Below are 16,778 nucleotides of genomic sequence, written 5' to 3' on the forward strand. Positions count from 1 at the left end.
CAATCACCATCCTTTTCTCCTGCCCATGACTTCTTACCTTATTCTATGCCTTTGCAACAACCAATTATTATTTATTCAGGGCCTACTGTGTACTTACTTTTTCTTCTGCACTAAACAGAAGAAATATCACAAACACCTTCTCAAAAATTACGATGACAACTTTGATGGACATATGAATGATAAAAAGGCATTAAGTGAATAAGAAGATAAAGCCCAAGGGATGAAACGGCTTTTAAAAAACTTAATGACAAACTATTATAAAAATCATGGATCTTATCAGTGAGTCACTCTGTACAGAAGAAAACTCCTTTACTTTTTTAATAGGATAATGAGATACAAGACACACACAATGTTACTAAAAAATGAAAAGTACCCCTATCAAATGTTCCCGTAACTATAAAATATGGTTATCAGAAACATTAAATCTCCATTAAATCACTGTATATAATTACTAACATTTAACTTATTTGTTAGTAGAAGTACCTACCAACAAGATTCCTAGGAACCTGAATAAAATCCTCCACAAATTCCAAGAAACCTCTAGCCTTTTTTACAGCATCAGCACTCTGCAGAACGAGGAAAAAATAAACATAAAAAAGAATCCTGAAGAAAACCCCAACCCAAAATAAAAACAAAGAAATGAGAAGTTCTGAATTATTATGCTCTGTTACAAGATTCTGCTCAGCCCATCAATGTGACATTTTAAGTCAAGAAATTCATGAAGTACTTAAGAAAAAAAAAGAATTGTAAAAACCCTAGGAAAAAGTGTACTATTAGAACATCTCTTTAAAAAAAAAAATCTCTTCTAAGCCCTTTTAAACTCCTAATAAAACAGAAAGAGTTAAACTTACTTATCATGTTAGCCAAACTTTAACCTTATCCTAAATGTATTTGTTCTACACTCACATATTCAATTTCTTCAGGTGAATGCTAAAAACAAATTGTTCATGGGGCAGCACCTGGGTGGCTCAGTGGGTTAAGCATCCAACTCCTGATTTCAGCTCAGGTCATCATCTCATACTTCATGAGATCGAGCCCATTACTGGGCTCTGCACTGATAGCACGCAGACTGCCAGGGATTCTCTCAACCTCTCTCTCTGCTCCCCCACCCGTCTCACACTCATACGCTCTCCTAACAAATGAAGTTTAAAATAACCAAATTGTTCACACTGTCTATACTGTCTGTGCAGTTTTTTCATTCTCAACATAAGAAATTATTTAAAAAGCTATTTTTGTGCAGACACCTACTGATTATGATCATTAAAATTCCTAGGGCACCTGGGTGGCTCAGTCAGTTAAGCATCTGACTTGGGCTCAGGTCATGATCTTGCAGTTTGTGGGTTCAAGCACTGCATCGGGCTCTGTGCTGACAGCTCAGAGCCTGGAGCCTGCTTCAGATTCTGTCTCTCCCTCTCTCTCTGCCCCTCCCTCGTTTGCACTCTCTCTCTCCCAAAAATAAACGCTAAAAAAATTTTAAAAAAAAGAAAAAGAAAAAGGCTCCTCTACTACATGCTATTTATAAATACCAGCGCCTGACATGTAGGAAGCCCTCAAAACAAAGTGCATTATTTATAATGCACATAAATCGGGAGTTAAAATCAGAAGCAGTTGGGTTAAGAAACTTCAGAAAACAGTACATATTAAATACTCAGTAAATCTCTCATTGCCCCATATAATACAATATCCTCTTTAACCCACGTCCATGCATGTAATGATTACTTGGGCTGACTGATTTTTAAGTATTTTATCACTGGGAAACTGAAATTCCAGAGAAAATACAATCAAACAATAGTTATGCTCTAAGTTACCCAAGGTGGGGTCAGACAATAGCTTACCTCTCCATAGATCCTGAATGTGCCAGTATCTTCATCTAGCTCAATAGCTGTAACTCCAGGAACCTTCCTAGCTTGCTGTATGTTACTACCATGTGTTCCTATTGCCAGGCCCATTAGATCTTCTCTCACAACAAATTCCTCATGAAAAGCTGCCGCAAGTTGTTTTGTGCACTAGTAAAAGAGGTATGTTAGAACTTATTACAAAAGATTAAAAATAAAGTTTTTTACACATCGGTTTGCAGCATTACTCCTAACAGTCAAGAAGTAGAAGTAAACCAAATGTCAACTGAATGAACAGATAAACAAAATGATATATGCATACAAAATGATTCAGTCTTCAAATGGAAATTCTAGGAGTGCCTGGGTGGTTCAGTTGGTTAAGCGTCCCAACTTCGGCTAAGGTCATGATCTCACAATTTGTGAGTTCAAGCCCCACATCAGGCTCTGTGCTGACAGCTCAGAGCCTGGAGCCTGCTTCAGATTCTCTGTCTCCCTCTCTCTGCCCCTCCCCTGCTCATGCTCTCTGTCTCTCAAAGAAAAAAAAGAAAAAAAAAAGGAAAGAAATTCTAACACATGCTACAATGTGGACTGAGAACATTGTGCTAAATGACATGAGCCAGTTAACAAAAAACTAATACTGTATGATTCCAGTTACATGGTTTCTAGAGTAAATTTATAGCAACAAAAAGTAGAATGGTGGTTGCCTGAGGTTGGGAGGAAGGGGATACGGAAGTTGTTTAACGGGTATAGTTTCAGTTCTGCAAAATGAAAAGTTCTGGAAACTGGTTGATTAACAATGTGAACATACTTCACACTCCTGAACTGAACACTTAAAAATGGTTAAAATGAGGGGTGCCTGGGTGGCTCAGTCAGTTGGTTGAGCATCCAACTCTTGATTTCAGCTCGGGTCATGATCTCATGGTTTGTGGGTTCAAGCTCCTAGGGATTCTCTCTCTCCCTCTGTTGCTACCCCTCCTCCACTCAGGCTCTCTCTCAAAATAAATAAACTAAAAAAAAATAAAAATGGCTAAGATGGTAAATTTTATGTTGGATCTTACCATAATTAAAAAAAAGAACTAAGAAAAAATATATAAAGGATACTCATTTGGCATCATGTAATAGGGGGAAAAAGAGTTTGATCAGCCTATTTAGTCATGATCACAGAAAATAGTAATTCTAAAACAATGTTCTGGAATTACTGATACAACGAGTTCCCCAATTCAGAGGATTCATTTTTCACAACACAGTCACATATCCCTTATTTGGAACTTTTAAATTAATAAGGGTATGCACAAATTTGTCCTAAACAAACATCAATTTCTAAAAGATTTGAATGTATGTTGGGTTCTCCTAACAGTGGGCCAGTGAAGAGTAGGTGAAAAGAGAGGAGTACCTTAGGATAGGATAGAAAAGCCAACAACAGGCTCTTTTCAAAACTACATGCTATGTGTCCTCCTCTCCTCTTACGTAAGAGTTATTAAACTGAACTACTTACTAATGGAAGTGTGTTATGACTGACAGCTGACAGGTCACTAAAAAACGGTAAGGACAGAATAAAGAAAAACTAGCAATACAGTTTTCTACTGGACATCCCTAATGTGTTTCTAAGTTCTTTTAGCACCTGTTATCTCAGTCGTAACAAAAAACTCAACAGGCATTTAGCAAACAGAAGGCTATATTTGGGGAAAGTAACAAAAAACAATCGTTCTATAGACACAATGACTCCTGGTATTAGCCACAGAACAGGTCCCAAGTTGCCTTACCTAACAGTCAAGTAGTTTGAGCCAGGGAACTCAATATACTTATGAATAATATACTTATGAAACTAAGTGGGACACACAAAAAATCTTTTAAGTAAACCCACTTACTTCTAAATGCTTAGTGGCCTCTTCATTTCTGGACATAAGCATCAACTTCGTACGAATACTTCGCAAATGCATGTCACTTAAAATGTTTACTCTCTTCACAGTTGCTTCACTGGCAGACTATTAACAAACAAATTAATCACTCAAAAAATCTTATTTTTCAAGATAATACAAAGGGCTTCCACATAAAGCCTTCCTTGATTCTCAGCTACTACACTTCTCTCCTCACCCACCATACCCTCTTCCACGAGTAATCTTACTCTTTTCTGAATTCCCATATTATTTAGTTCTGCTATTCAAATTATGATTGGTGGAGACAGAAGGATCCAGGATCCCACATGTTAATCATTTCATGTTGTTAAGAATGTCGTATTTTTTCCTCCTAATTCCACAAAAGAATTTAACATTTTATAGCTGTAAAAATTTTTCTCCCACATGGATTAATAAATTCACTATTGTACCAAGTTAGCTTTTATCTTATGAAATACTTAATTATAAAATCCGGAAAATATCCATTGACTACCTTAAAATATGGAATTATCTTACCAGTATCATTAGCTGTGTGGTTTCTGGATGGTAAAAAATTCTGCATGCTCCTACTGCTTTCTTAAAATCTTTATGTGCATTTTCATTAGCACACCTAGAGAGGAATTCATATTTAAGACTTAAATAATAGATTAAATTCAGAAGGCAATTATAACACAAACTAAGTTTTTCATTTCGACACTACCCATTAAAACTTTTGTTTATTAAAAAGATTTTCTATCAGAAGTTTCTGATTGGGTATTTGGGAAAAAAAGATTTTTGTAGCACTAAAAAATCCTCTTAATTCACAAAGCAATTCAGTAGTAAACAAAACTACTCACGCCTCTCTCAAATCCTCAGGAACATCCACTGTGCATTTAAAGAAGGTATTTTTTTTGACAGTTTTATTTTGATTGACAGGCCGAAGTCGTTCAAATGTGACTATTTCATTGTAAGTGGCATCACAAGCAGCATATTCAATGACATAAAACTAAAAGACATCAGAATACTTTTAAAATCCCATCTGAACAAAAATAATGAGCTTTAAATGAAATTCTAATTGCCTTGCTCAGCTTAACCAGTAGACCCTCCCCCTTGTGGCACAAATACTAAGTACAGCTTAGTTACGTCAATCTGATTTGCCTTAAAACTAGATTATATGTTCTTACAAGCATGAACCTTGGTGTCCTCACATGTTTGAAGTGCACCCCTGGAGAGCAGCTTTGATGTTTGCAAGTTCAGAAAACAAATAAAAATTAATGGTCTGATGAACTTTTTAAATGTATGATGAACTATTTATAAAGTGGGCATTTAGAAACAAAACTAAGAGTTGAAGTAGCATTAACAGAAACCAAGAGTTGAGGTTATTTCCCTAGAAACTAGTCACAATGCAAGCGTTAACATTACTTACCTCTCCTTTCATCATTCGAACTTTAGCCAACCACCATCCACATGGTTCTTGGTCATTTGCTCTTGAATACACCTAAGAAGAGGGGGAAAAAAAGGTCCTTATCTTTTTTGAATGAAGAATCCTTCATTCTGAAAGACTTCAACATTATAAACAATGACTTATTTTAAATGCGAAATCCCATGAAACTCCAGAATCAAAAATGTCACTGTACTGAAACTAGTGTGCTACAAATAATTTAATAAGAGAGTCATGTACACAGTTAAATTTTACTACTGAAAAACAAAAATGAACCCTTTTTTGGGCCATTTGGCTCCTTGGAAATCTAATTCCAAATTTGTGAGTTTCCTAAACATAAGTATTTTAAAGAATTCTTCTTACAAGACAGTTTAACACAGTGTGAAACAGTTCTTTCAGTTTCTGTCAATACTGTTCATCTGGAAAGCACTGTGTTGTGGTGATGCAAGTATCAGACACAAGGATAATCTAGAACTTATTAAAGATGTATTTGAAATCTGATAACTATTTTTAAAATGTTGAAATCAGGGGCGCCTGGGTGTCTCAGTCGGTTGGGCGTCTGACTTCAGCTCAGGTCATGATCTCACAGTCTGTGAGTTTGAGCCCTGCGTCAGGCTCTGTGCTCACAGCTCAGAGCCTGGAGGCTGCTTTGGATTCTGTGTCTCCCTCTCTCTCTGCCCCTCCCTCACTCACACTCTATCTCAAAAATAAATAAAAACATTAAAAAAAAAATTTTAATGTTGAAATCAAGAGCTGTTTTCAAAAAGAAACCCAATTTTAAAATTCCTTCAAGGATACGGTATTTAGATTCCTTGCTGAAGAACCTGAATCAAATGCACAAATGGTTCACCTGAACAATAAATAAATTCTAAATTTAGTACCTCTAGCAGGGTACATAAGTATCTTACAAGCATCCTATGCAACAACAACAACAACAACAACAAAATCACCTTATATGCTCTGTATTTGTAATTATCAAGTAGTTTAACATAACACATTAGAGAAGTTTCCATTAGGGATTAGAGTTATTATGATACAGCATCTTGTTTGATATATCATTTTCAATACGTGGAAATCGGGGTGGAGGGGGGAGGCTGGAGGAACAGATGACCAAGAAGTACCCCACAAAAGTCTTGATTATATGAACTAAGGATGCCTCTGCAGAGAAAACCTACCAATGATAACACCCATACGTGGGTTAAATGCAAACTATTAAACATGCAAATACTGTTGGAAAGCCTGAAGCTTCACTGAGGTGATCTGAGAGTAATCTTGAAGTGGGGGAATCTGGGAATGTAAATAAGTCAAAACCTCATGATCAACTTCACAGTGCACCATGATCAGAAAAAAGGAAGACCTGTATACCAATCAGGCTCCAGTGGACTTAACTTTACCTGTACATTTTTTATGAGCAAATCTACTTCGTCACAACTTTTATCCTTTCTTATAGGTCTCCAAAAAATAAATTTTACTTTCTTTAGAGTAAAACAAAACTCATTCTATCTTGCAATTATTGTATGTATCCAATGGAACCTCTCTGGGGAAATCTAGTGATCCTGTTTCTTCTGGATCTTGAAACACTTTACTACTTCACCATCATTCATCAGTTATTTCCAATTGTGCTTTAAAAAAGTCTAAAGAAAAGAATGACGGTATCACCTGAAAGAACACAACAGTGAAATATAGTGTTACTACTGCATCACCCTGTAGTTTTACTGCATAGTCTTTCAAGAATAAAGTATAAAAAGACTGGAGACACCATTCTTGCAGTCTGCTTTTGGTTTTCACTGAACAGTTAAGAATTCAGAATTTTTAATTTCCCACCCATAACTGTAAAGACAAAATTTACAGAGGAAGAACTTTCATAACTTCAGAGGAATCAGGACTGATGCAGATAGCACCCTAGATTCAAATGATGAATGTGAAATTACAAGCAGAATCTCCCCAATATGAAGCCCTTAGATGACAACAACCTAGATGAATATTCTCAAAACAATACACTTCTAAGGAAAAAAAGGAAATTTAGTATTCTCATCCAGTTAATCATTCAAATTGGACTTCATCATACAAAATCCTGAGACAAGACTGGGGACCATTCTGTTTTTCTAAAAGGACATGTGACCATATTCCATATTCTTTCATCTTTTGTTTGCACACCAAAATGTACACCATACAATTCATAAATGGACAAATGCCAAAACAGCTGTGCATGCAAAGATAACTAGAAAGAAACAGATGATGAAGACATGAAAAAATTCAATGGATTAGTCAATGCAATCGGTTAAATATGAAAATGGTATAACTGTAGCACAAAGATGACTATGGTCTGTTCAATAAAATTAGAAGCTACTAAAAGTTCCAAAATATTCTTAGAGTACTGGATTCTGATAATTACAATTATATAATTATAATTATAATTCAAGTATAAGATGAACTAGAATGAAATGATAAACCAGAACTTACTAGATGTGTTTTAAATTTGACATTAGTATCTGTAAGATGAATTTATTCTGGGTTTATATGCATGAGCTGATGAGCAATAGGGACCTGTTCTCACTTTAGGTAGATGTATTATCAAAACAAAAAAATACGAAATAAAAAGCTGAATTTGCTGGGGTGCATGGATGGCTCAGTCGGATGAGTGTCTGACTTCAGCTCAGGGCATGATCTCACTGCTCCTGAATTCAAGCCCTGCATCGGGTTCTGTGCTGACTGCTCAGAGCCTGGAGACTCCTTCAGATTCTGTGTCTCTATAGTTCTCTCTGCCTCTCCCCCCCACCACCCCCCCCCCCGCCTCTCCCCCGCGCGCTCTCTCGTGCTCTAAGTAAATAAACATCAAAAAAAAGTTGAATTTGCTATCTTTTAAATGCTCATTAAAATCCTTAATGTTGACTTTCAGCATCCTTTTATTATTAACTTCTGTGAAATTATACGTGAAATGACTTTAAAAAAAAAATTGTTTTAATGGCCCACTGGACCCAAATGGAAGTGATGACCATTTTCCCCAAAACGCTGCAGATTACAAGAAAACCCTAAGAACCAGAGGGAAAGTGTCCATGCCAAGTACTATCTCGGAAAGGCAGTTCAGCTAAGCAGACTGGAGTATCTCTTGGTGATCTAGTGAATGGGTGTCTCAAAAGTTTGCTGACAAAAATAGGTCTTTAATCTACCTAATCCCCTTGTTCTAATTCTGTTTTCACCAAAACACAATCTTCTAGGAATCTGGCTTCCTATTTGAGTTTACCTCCAAAAGAGAGAATAAACCATTCTGAACTGCCTTGAGGCTTTATCTCTCATGAACATTAAAATGCTGGATTCCATTCTATACTTAACATCTACCTCTGTAAGCTTCATTAGTAAGTTTACCGCTGAAAGACAAAGCCACTCAACTCACATAAAGAAAGCCAACTAAATCCAAGTCCCTGAAGCTTGAATCAAACAGTATGAATTTGGCTCCACCTGAGTGCAGTGGGTCAAATCACACTCTTTATAAAATGAAGAGTGTATTCCATACAATAAAAAAAATCACTTTATTGACCCAGCATTGTTATTGTGACCTACTATACTATGTCTCAGATTTGACTACTATATTTATGACTACATCACTGGAGTAGAAGCACCTCATAGAAATTCCCTTTATTCAGACTTTAAATTTCCAAACTATTCCAAGGGAGCAAATCACACTCTCAAGCGATGGCCCTCATTGTTTTTAATATTCTCTTTCTTCAAATCCAAGGAAGATCTTTAAAAAAAAAGGCAGATCAAAAAGCACCTGTGACAGACCTAAACACACAACAGTACTCAAGCTGAAAAAGTCCAGTTTCATGTAGTGGAGGATAGAATATGAAGACTCAAATTCCAAAAATCTATTTCAGGGTTCTTGCTACCAAACAACTCCAAGTCAAATCTTATTACAAAATGGTCTCCAAATTCTAGCACACTACCAAACTATTACTTAAATGGAATTCAGTCTGGATCCTAACGTAATCAACTGTTCATTCAAGATAATAACATTCAACTATCCCTTTCAAAGTCACAACCAAATAAAGATAATATGAACACCAGAAATAAAGAATGTTTATTAATTTCACCGAATTATAAAGAAAATTTCTAAATAATATTAACCATTAAACTGAGTATTTAATCACAGCAGCTGGTTTTATAACTGAGATGTATCTGTTGAGTACTATTCCTCTGTATCCGCTATCTCATTACAATCATAATCTATTATGAAAAAATGGAATATGTACATTAGAAAAACAAGCTTAACATCTAGAACACACTAATGTGACTTATCTACCTATACAATAGTATTTCCTCATCTGTGTATGTTGCTGATACTTTTAACAAATGAGTTTCTTAAGTCTTGGAAAATATCCATTTCCCACATAATAAAGATGAGTATGTTCACCTCTTCTTTAAGAAGCACATTTAAGAACACTTCCCGAGCACTAAGACTAACAGACTTATTATTATAAGAAAGGTATTATAAGAAAGGTATTATAAGAAAGACTACAAATAGGTAAAATTTTCAGACTGGTTCCAAGAATCAAACGGAGACATTTTTTAAAGGTACAACGGAGGGGTGCCTGGATGGCTCAGTCAGTTAACCTTCCGTTAAGTCAGTCCAACTTCGGCTCAGGTCATGATCTCACTGTTCATGGGATCAAGCCCCACGCTGGGCTCTGTGCTGACAGCTCAGAGCCTGGAGCCTGCTTCAGATTCTGTGTCTGTCTGTCTGTCTGTCTGTCTCTCTGTCCCTCCCTGGCTCTTGCTCTCTCTCCCAAAAATAAACATTAAAAAAATGTTTTAAATAAAGGTACAATGGAAACTACACATATCTTGCATCTTTTGTATAAGTCAAATACTTATTTTTTTAAATTGTTTTACATTTTTATTTATCTTTGAGAGGGAGAGAGAGAGAACGTGCACACATACAAGAAAGGGGGAGGGGCAGAGAGAGAGGGAGAATCTGGAGCAGGCTCCACACTGTCAGAACAGAGCTTGATATAGGGCTTAAGCTCACAAACTGTGAGATCATGGCCTGAGCTGAAATCAAGAGTCAGATGCTTAACCAATTGAGACACATAGGCACCCCTAAAATACTGAATTTAAAAAATTTTAAGGTAAGGGAGTGTCCTATCTCAAAGTATTCTTATTACCTTTACCTACTTTCTCTCAAGGCCTCTATCCCAACATTTATTAAAGTATTAACAAAGCCTGACAATCTGCCATAAAATGAGAGAAAAGTCCTATGCTGCAAGAACAAAAATGTGCGAATTCTTATCTCAAACAAAAAGCATCACAATTCGAAAGAAAGAAAGAAAGAAAGAAAGAAAGAAAGAAAGAAAGAAAGAAAGAAAAGAAAGAAAAGAAAGAGAGAGAGAGAGAGAGAGAAACAAAGGTTTTTAATCTGTTAAACCCAAGAAGAAAACTTTAAAAACCTTGTAAAATGATACACTAGCCTCAGAAGTCAGACTTTCTATGTAATGTGTTTGTGTGAGCTCACGTATTAACTTACTGAACAAGGCAGGTATCTATAATAAAGACAAAACTTCACATGTAAAATCACCAGGGGAAGAACACTTTCTACTGCACTTCCAATATCTCACATTATATAGCCATCTTAAGAAATTCTAAAAAAAAAAATCTTTGTTTTCTCATTACCTCCAACTTCACAAGCTGAGCATTTTCTTAGCAATCTTAAGTTAGCAAAATCAAACAAGCAAACAATCACTTAATGAAAAATTTAATTGTATTAAATGCTGTAAGGATTTTAAAACCTATGTCACCGCTTCTTAAAAGTCAAAAAAGAAAGTGACAAAGAGGGCTTAAAAATAAAGCTTGGAATTGTAGACCTCTCAAAATCATCTTTCTATTATAAATCATATAGTGTTTTCTTGACAACACTGGACCAATGACATTAATTTACGTTCTCTAATTCCACGTCAGCCTCAGGTTGACTGGAAAGGTAAATCCTCAAGTAGCCTAACATTTTTATAACAGAAATATTTTAGAGTACATCATACGAAATTGTCAATATTCAGCCATTCCTGACTGACAAGAATGAAAATTTCAGATGGCTGAACTTTAAACAAATGCCTGAAAAGCTCCACAAAAAGCTCTCTCCTGGATCATTTTTGTTCTAATTCATTACTGACAGCCAAATCAAAGTGATCTTTCCCTTCTGCAAAAAGGAAAGGTTCCCAAAGGTGCAAAAGAACAGGAGTTGCAAGTCTGGCACACAACTGACAACACCCTGTGAATACAGCATAATTAATATATTAAAGAATAACACTTAAGACAAAAACTGAAACTGGTTCTCAGCTTCCCAACCTTCAGGCTATACGACCCAGGAAAGATTTAATAAAGTATTCACAGCATTTAGAAGAGGCCCTAAAGAGACTGTTATGTCAAACTGAGATAATCTGTTTAAAAAACCAATTATTCGTATATTACACGTTAGTGCTATACAAGCATCAGCTATTATTACTGCTTTATGATATGTGACTACCAGAAACAGTGGCTGATGATTTAAATATATCAATATACTAAAATATACTGTGTACTAAGTTAGAGAAGTTAGATTAAAAACCTAAACACTCCTTAATAAAAAAAAAAAGAACAGATCATACCTGTAGAAATACTAAAAAATACTAAAAGTATCTTGAAGGCCACACCAAAAAATATTGGCAGATTGGAATAAATTATAACTTTGTGGCAAAAGGCATTAAATACACTTTTTAACTGACTGTGAGAAAGTACAATATATAACACAAAAATGGGGGTATAGCTCAGGGGTAGAGCATTTGACTGCACATATACCACAAAAACCTACATAAAATACAAAAATGTTCTATTATCAAAATCTACATGGACAAAAAAACACACAATTCATAGAACAAAGGGCTAAAAGCCAATAAACTAATTTAAAAGAAGCTCCATATCACTAGTGATCAAAGAAATGAACACTCAAAAGACATCCCCTTCCTGTTATCAGGTTTATAAAACTTGACAATTAATAACAACCCAGCCGGCCAATCTATGAGGAAACAAACACCTTTATGTGTTAGCCAATGTGTAAGTAGTAAATCAAAAATGCATTTTGATTTTTTTTTTTCCAACGTTTATTTATTTTTGGGACAGAGAGAGACAGAGCATGAACGGGGAAGGGGCAGAGAGAGAGGAAGACACAGAATCGGAAACAGGCTCCAGGCTCTGAGCCATCAGCCCAGAGCCCGACGCGGGGCTCGAACTCACGGACCGCGAGATCGTGACCTGGCTGAAGTCGGACGCTTAACCGACTGCGCCACCCAGGCACCCCCAAAAATGCATTTTGGAAGACAAAATTGGTACATTTTGGTACCATCAAAATTTGAAATATACATGCCTCCAATTTAGCAATTTCAGTGTCTTCTAATTATGATACACCTATCTTTTTTTTTTTTTTTTTTTTTTTTTTTTTAATTTTTTTTTCAACGTTTTTATTTATTTTTGGGACAGAGGGAGACAGAGCATGAACGGGGGAGGGGCAGAGAGAGAGGGAGACACAGAATCGGAAACAGGCTCCAGGCTCTGAGGCATCAGCCCAGAGCCTGACGCGGGGCTCGAACTCACGGACCGCGAGATCGTGACCTGGCTGAAGTCGGACGCTTAACCGACTGCGCCACCCAGGCGCCCCATGATACACCTATCTTAATAAATATGATGGGGTGCTTAGAAAGAATGAGGTAAATCTGTATATGCAGACATGAAAAGGTCCAATTATATCCTAACTGAACACAGAAATCACAAATATAATGTATTCCCAATTTCTGTAACTTAAAAGAAAACATTATTTATAAATACAAATAAAAAAGCTGAAGAGAAACACAACTCTGGTAAATGATAATTAAGATATGGTGAACAGACAAGCACACCCACACTAAGAGGGAAGGTCTGCTTTTCACTTTATATAATTCTGTATCATTTCATTTCTTATATTACACTTTACTTAAATTTAAATTAAAAATAGAACTATCTTACAACCTACTAATCACACCACTGGGTATTTACCTAAAAAATACAAAAACACCAATTTGAAGGGATACATGCACCCTTATGCTGACTGCAGCATTATTTACAATAGTCAAACTATGGAAGCATCAAAATGTACATCAAACCAAATGTGCATCAACTGATGAATAAAGAAGACGTAGTACACACACACAGAACATATACAATGGAATACAATTCAGCCACAAAAAGAATGAAATCTTGCCATTTACAGTGACATGGAGGAAGGTAAAGGGTATAACATTAAGCAAAATAAGCCAGTCAGAGAAAGACAAATGCCATATTTCACTCATATGTGGAATAAAACAAAAGAAAGGAAAAAAAAGGAGGATAAACCAAAATACAAATTCTTATAGAGAACAGATGGTTACCAGAGGGGATGGGTGAAAAAGGTGAAAGGAATAAAGAGTACACTCATCTTGATGAACACCAAGTAATACATGGAACTATTCAATCACTATATTGTACACCTAAACTAATGTAACACGGTATGTTAACTACACTAAAATTAAAATTTTTTTAATTAAAAATTAAAAAAAAAACAGTGGAGTTTTCAAAAAATTGGTTCAAAATATAAAGCACCAATAACCACAATTCCTAAACATTCCAGGTCATGTAGACAGATTCCTAACTAATGATAGCAAAAAAAAAAAAAAAGGGGGGGGGGGGAGCCAACAAATCCATGGGTAGAATATCAATTTTAACTTTACATAAATTTTCGAATTTTTCAAAAGTGGAAAAAAGGACAAGAACATCTTAATTTCAGATAATGAGTCTCACAATTTAAGGAGCAAATTTCACCAACTGAACCATAAAACACAATGTGAAATAAAATACTCTGCAATCATCAATTTCCAATTCATTCCATCTCTTACACCAGTATTTTGTATACTGCTGGGGAGGCAAGCCAAAAAGACGTCCAGGAACTGGATAGGAACTTTTAAGTCTGAGACAGGGGAAAGCGCAATGTAACAACATTGTGAGCACACCACCAAGTTTTTCCTTAAATCTGAGCCTTTACACTATCAGTGAGTATCTGACCAACAATTTAAAACGTATGAAAAGCACTAATCTCAGAATCAACCACCACACATTCCTAATTCTAGAACATTTCGAAAAATGAAGTCATTCCTTGCTTTTCCTAATTACCAGAATTCCAGAAGGAAGAACTTCTAAAACAGAAATAAAATTTGAAAACTGAAAATAAATCAAGCTCTTTTACCATCCCTAATTAGGGATGGATAATTAGGAAAGGATACAGTATTGAGAAAAACATTTTTTCACTGAAGTCCAAGCGAACAGGTACAGTAGTAATTAGCAGCATCACCACTACCAGTTCATAGTACTACCCACCAGTAACCTACTTCACATTCCTTAATTTTTAGCAATCACTGCCACTTTGTTTCCCTGTGTCTTCCCATACCATCTATGACATTTCCCTAAAGGACACAAATACACACACCAAGACTACAGTTACAGATCTCCTTATAAAAAAAGTTCTTAGTACCCACTTTTGGTGGAAGTGAACTATAAAAGAAAAAAGTGAGTAAAGTGAAACCTATACCATTATACCATAGGGAGCAGGCTCATGGTGCCCAGACACAATTAAGTTACAACATGCCTTGATTTACCAAAAACAAGAGTGCCCCCACAAACTTAGAGCAAGTAATTAAAATCTAGGCTGAATATTAGAATGGAAATGCTTTCAGGCTGTCAGGAGTGCCATAATTCTTTGGTTTCCTGGTATATAACACCTACAGTTAATGGGAACTCAAAATTTACCATTAAAAATTACAGGAAAAAAAGGCAAATAACTAAATGAATTCATGTGCAAAGTGCTCATACCATTGTCTGGCACAGAGTAGGTACTGGTAAGTGCTTATAAAAACATTTAGACAGCTATTTCATCTGTATAGGTTCTCCTATTCCTCTGGTTTCCCTACCCCCGCCCTACATAAACTAGGTACAAAGGAAACCTGAAAATTCTTTCAGTGTTATCAAACCAACTCCCTGTGAGAAATATATTCAGCGTATTAGAGCACTTGAAGGAATTATGTCAATTTCTTGAAAATCACAAATTTCTATCTCCAACAAACTCATAACACCTCTATTTGACAAGTATTTCCAAGTTTCATTTTACATAACATCAGGCATATTAACCAACACTAACATACTTAAGACAGACATCTAAAATCTACTAAGTGTAAAAAAAAAAAAAAAAAAAGCTATATACAAAGAAGCAATACTATATGATCCCACTTTTATTTTTAAGAATAGGTGAGAGCGAGCCTGGGAATGACAAAAATGGTTAATGGCAGTTTTGTTCTCTCAGCAGCAATTCCTGTTTAGTCCTTTGTGTTTTTCTGTACTTTTAAATTTTTCTGGACATTTCTAAAATATTCAACAAGGCAATATGCTAAATACAAAATTTCACAGTTACGTATCAACGATATTAACGTTCACCATATTAAAGGATACCTATTACAAAGACACTAAAAAAAAGCACAAGAGAATTTTCAAGTAATTAGCAAAAAGAAGGAAAACAGCAACCAACACCACACAGTTGTGTTAGATTTTATACAAACCAATACAAATGTACTACCATGTTTAATTCCCAAATTATTTTCATTTTAGTGGTAAAAAAAAAATTAATCAAGGCCACAAAGGTAAAAATGGTAAAGGTGAGACAATGAATCCCTGTTCTGGTTCCAAAACTCAAGCACTACTATATTACACACCCAATTAACAATACAAAGAATAAAGAAGAGGAATTATATTTATTCTCTATCAGCTAAAGAGACTTTCCTACAAGGATATTTAAAACAAAACAAAAAAAAAAGCACAAGAAAATAAAACTTAAAATACGTACCTCTACTTCGTCTCCTTCACTAATTTCTTTTTTTATATCAGGCGGTGGTGGTAATCTAACTTCATTAAATGGAACCTGGCGTTCTGGCTGCCAGCTGAAGGATCAGAAAAATAATTAACAATTTTAGAATAGATTATTCTATAAGCCCCTAATATGGAAACTATACAGTCTATGCTTAGAGGTGTATATTTTTCAAGTTAATCATTTAGCTTTCCCTAAGGAAAAACAAGCTTCGTTCATATTATTTTTCCAAGTAATGAGTTTGTTGAGGTAAAACAGACTTTGCAAGACTGTTGATGAAGTTTCTAAATTAACATTAATAGTAATTATGTATCACCATCCAAATTACTCATCCTAAGGGAATACATACGTTATCCTAAAAATGAAATAGGCTAAGTTCATAGTAGTAATTTAGACTCAAAATAATGTCACATCTACACTGCTGCCAATAAACGGCAGTGCAATCAACTTCTCTCAATTTTACAAGTAAATGATCTATCAAGGAACAGAATTTCAGAGATTATAAAATATTAGCTGCATAATGTGTACATGTTCACAGAAACACAGAAAATTACTCAATTATTTGTCATGCCTGAATTATAAAAGATTTTCTTACACAGAATTTATGTTTTCTGCAATGAATTCATACAACAATCTTAAAACCTGGGAAAAGTTTACTTTCAATCTTTGTAGCAAATACTGTA

The 16,778-nt window shown here is 35.3% G+C and overlaps 1 protein-coding gene across 5 annotated transcripts in view; it reads right to left on the reverse strand.

Annotated features, from left to right (window-relative positions):
* Positions 1-16,778, reverse strand: part of FXR1 (FMR1 autosomal homolog 1) — a 60,848-nt gene that overhangs the window by 22,727 nt on the left and 21,343 nt on the right. For all 5 annotated transcript variants that reach the window (XM_045037225.1, XM_006944239.5, XM_045037226.1 and 2 more), the window contains exons 3-9: positions 16,075-16,168; positions 5,136-5,207; positions 4,567-4,715; positions 4,247-4,340; positions 3,704-3,820; positions 1,836-2,006; positions 488-566 (exon numbers count right to left, since the gene is read on the reverse strand). In XM_045037225.1, coding sequence (XP_044893160.1) covers positions 488-566; positions 1,836-2,006; positions 3,704-3,820; positions 4,247-4,340; positions 4,567-4,715; positions 5,136-5,207; positions 16,075-16,168 — 776 coding nt within the window. The remainder of the gene's footprint in view (positions 1-487; positions 567-1,835; positions 2,007-3,703; positions 3,821-4,246; positions 4,341-4,566; positions 4,716-5,135; positions 5,208-16,074; positions 16,169-16,778) is intronic.

Source organism: Felis catus, chromosome C2 (genome assembly GCF_018350175.1).
Source record: "Felis catus isolate Fca126 chromosome C2, F.catus_Fca126_mat1.0, whole genome shotgun sequence".
Classification (NCBI taxonomy): Eukaryota; Metazoa; Chordata; class Mammalia; order Carnivora; family Felidae; genus Felis; species Felis catus.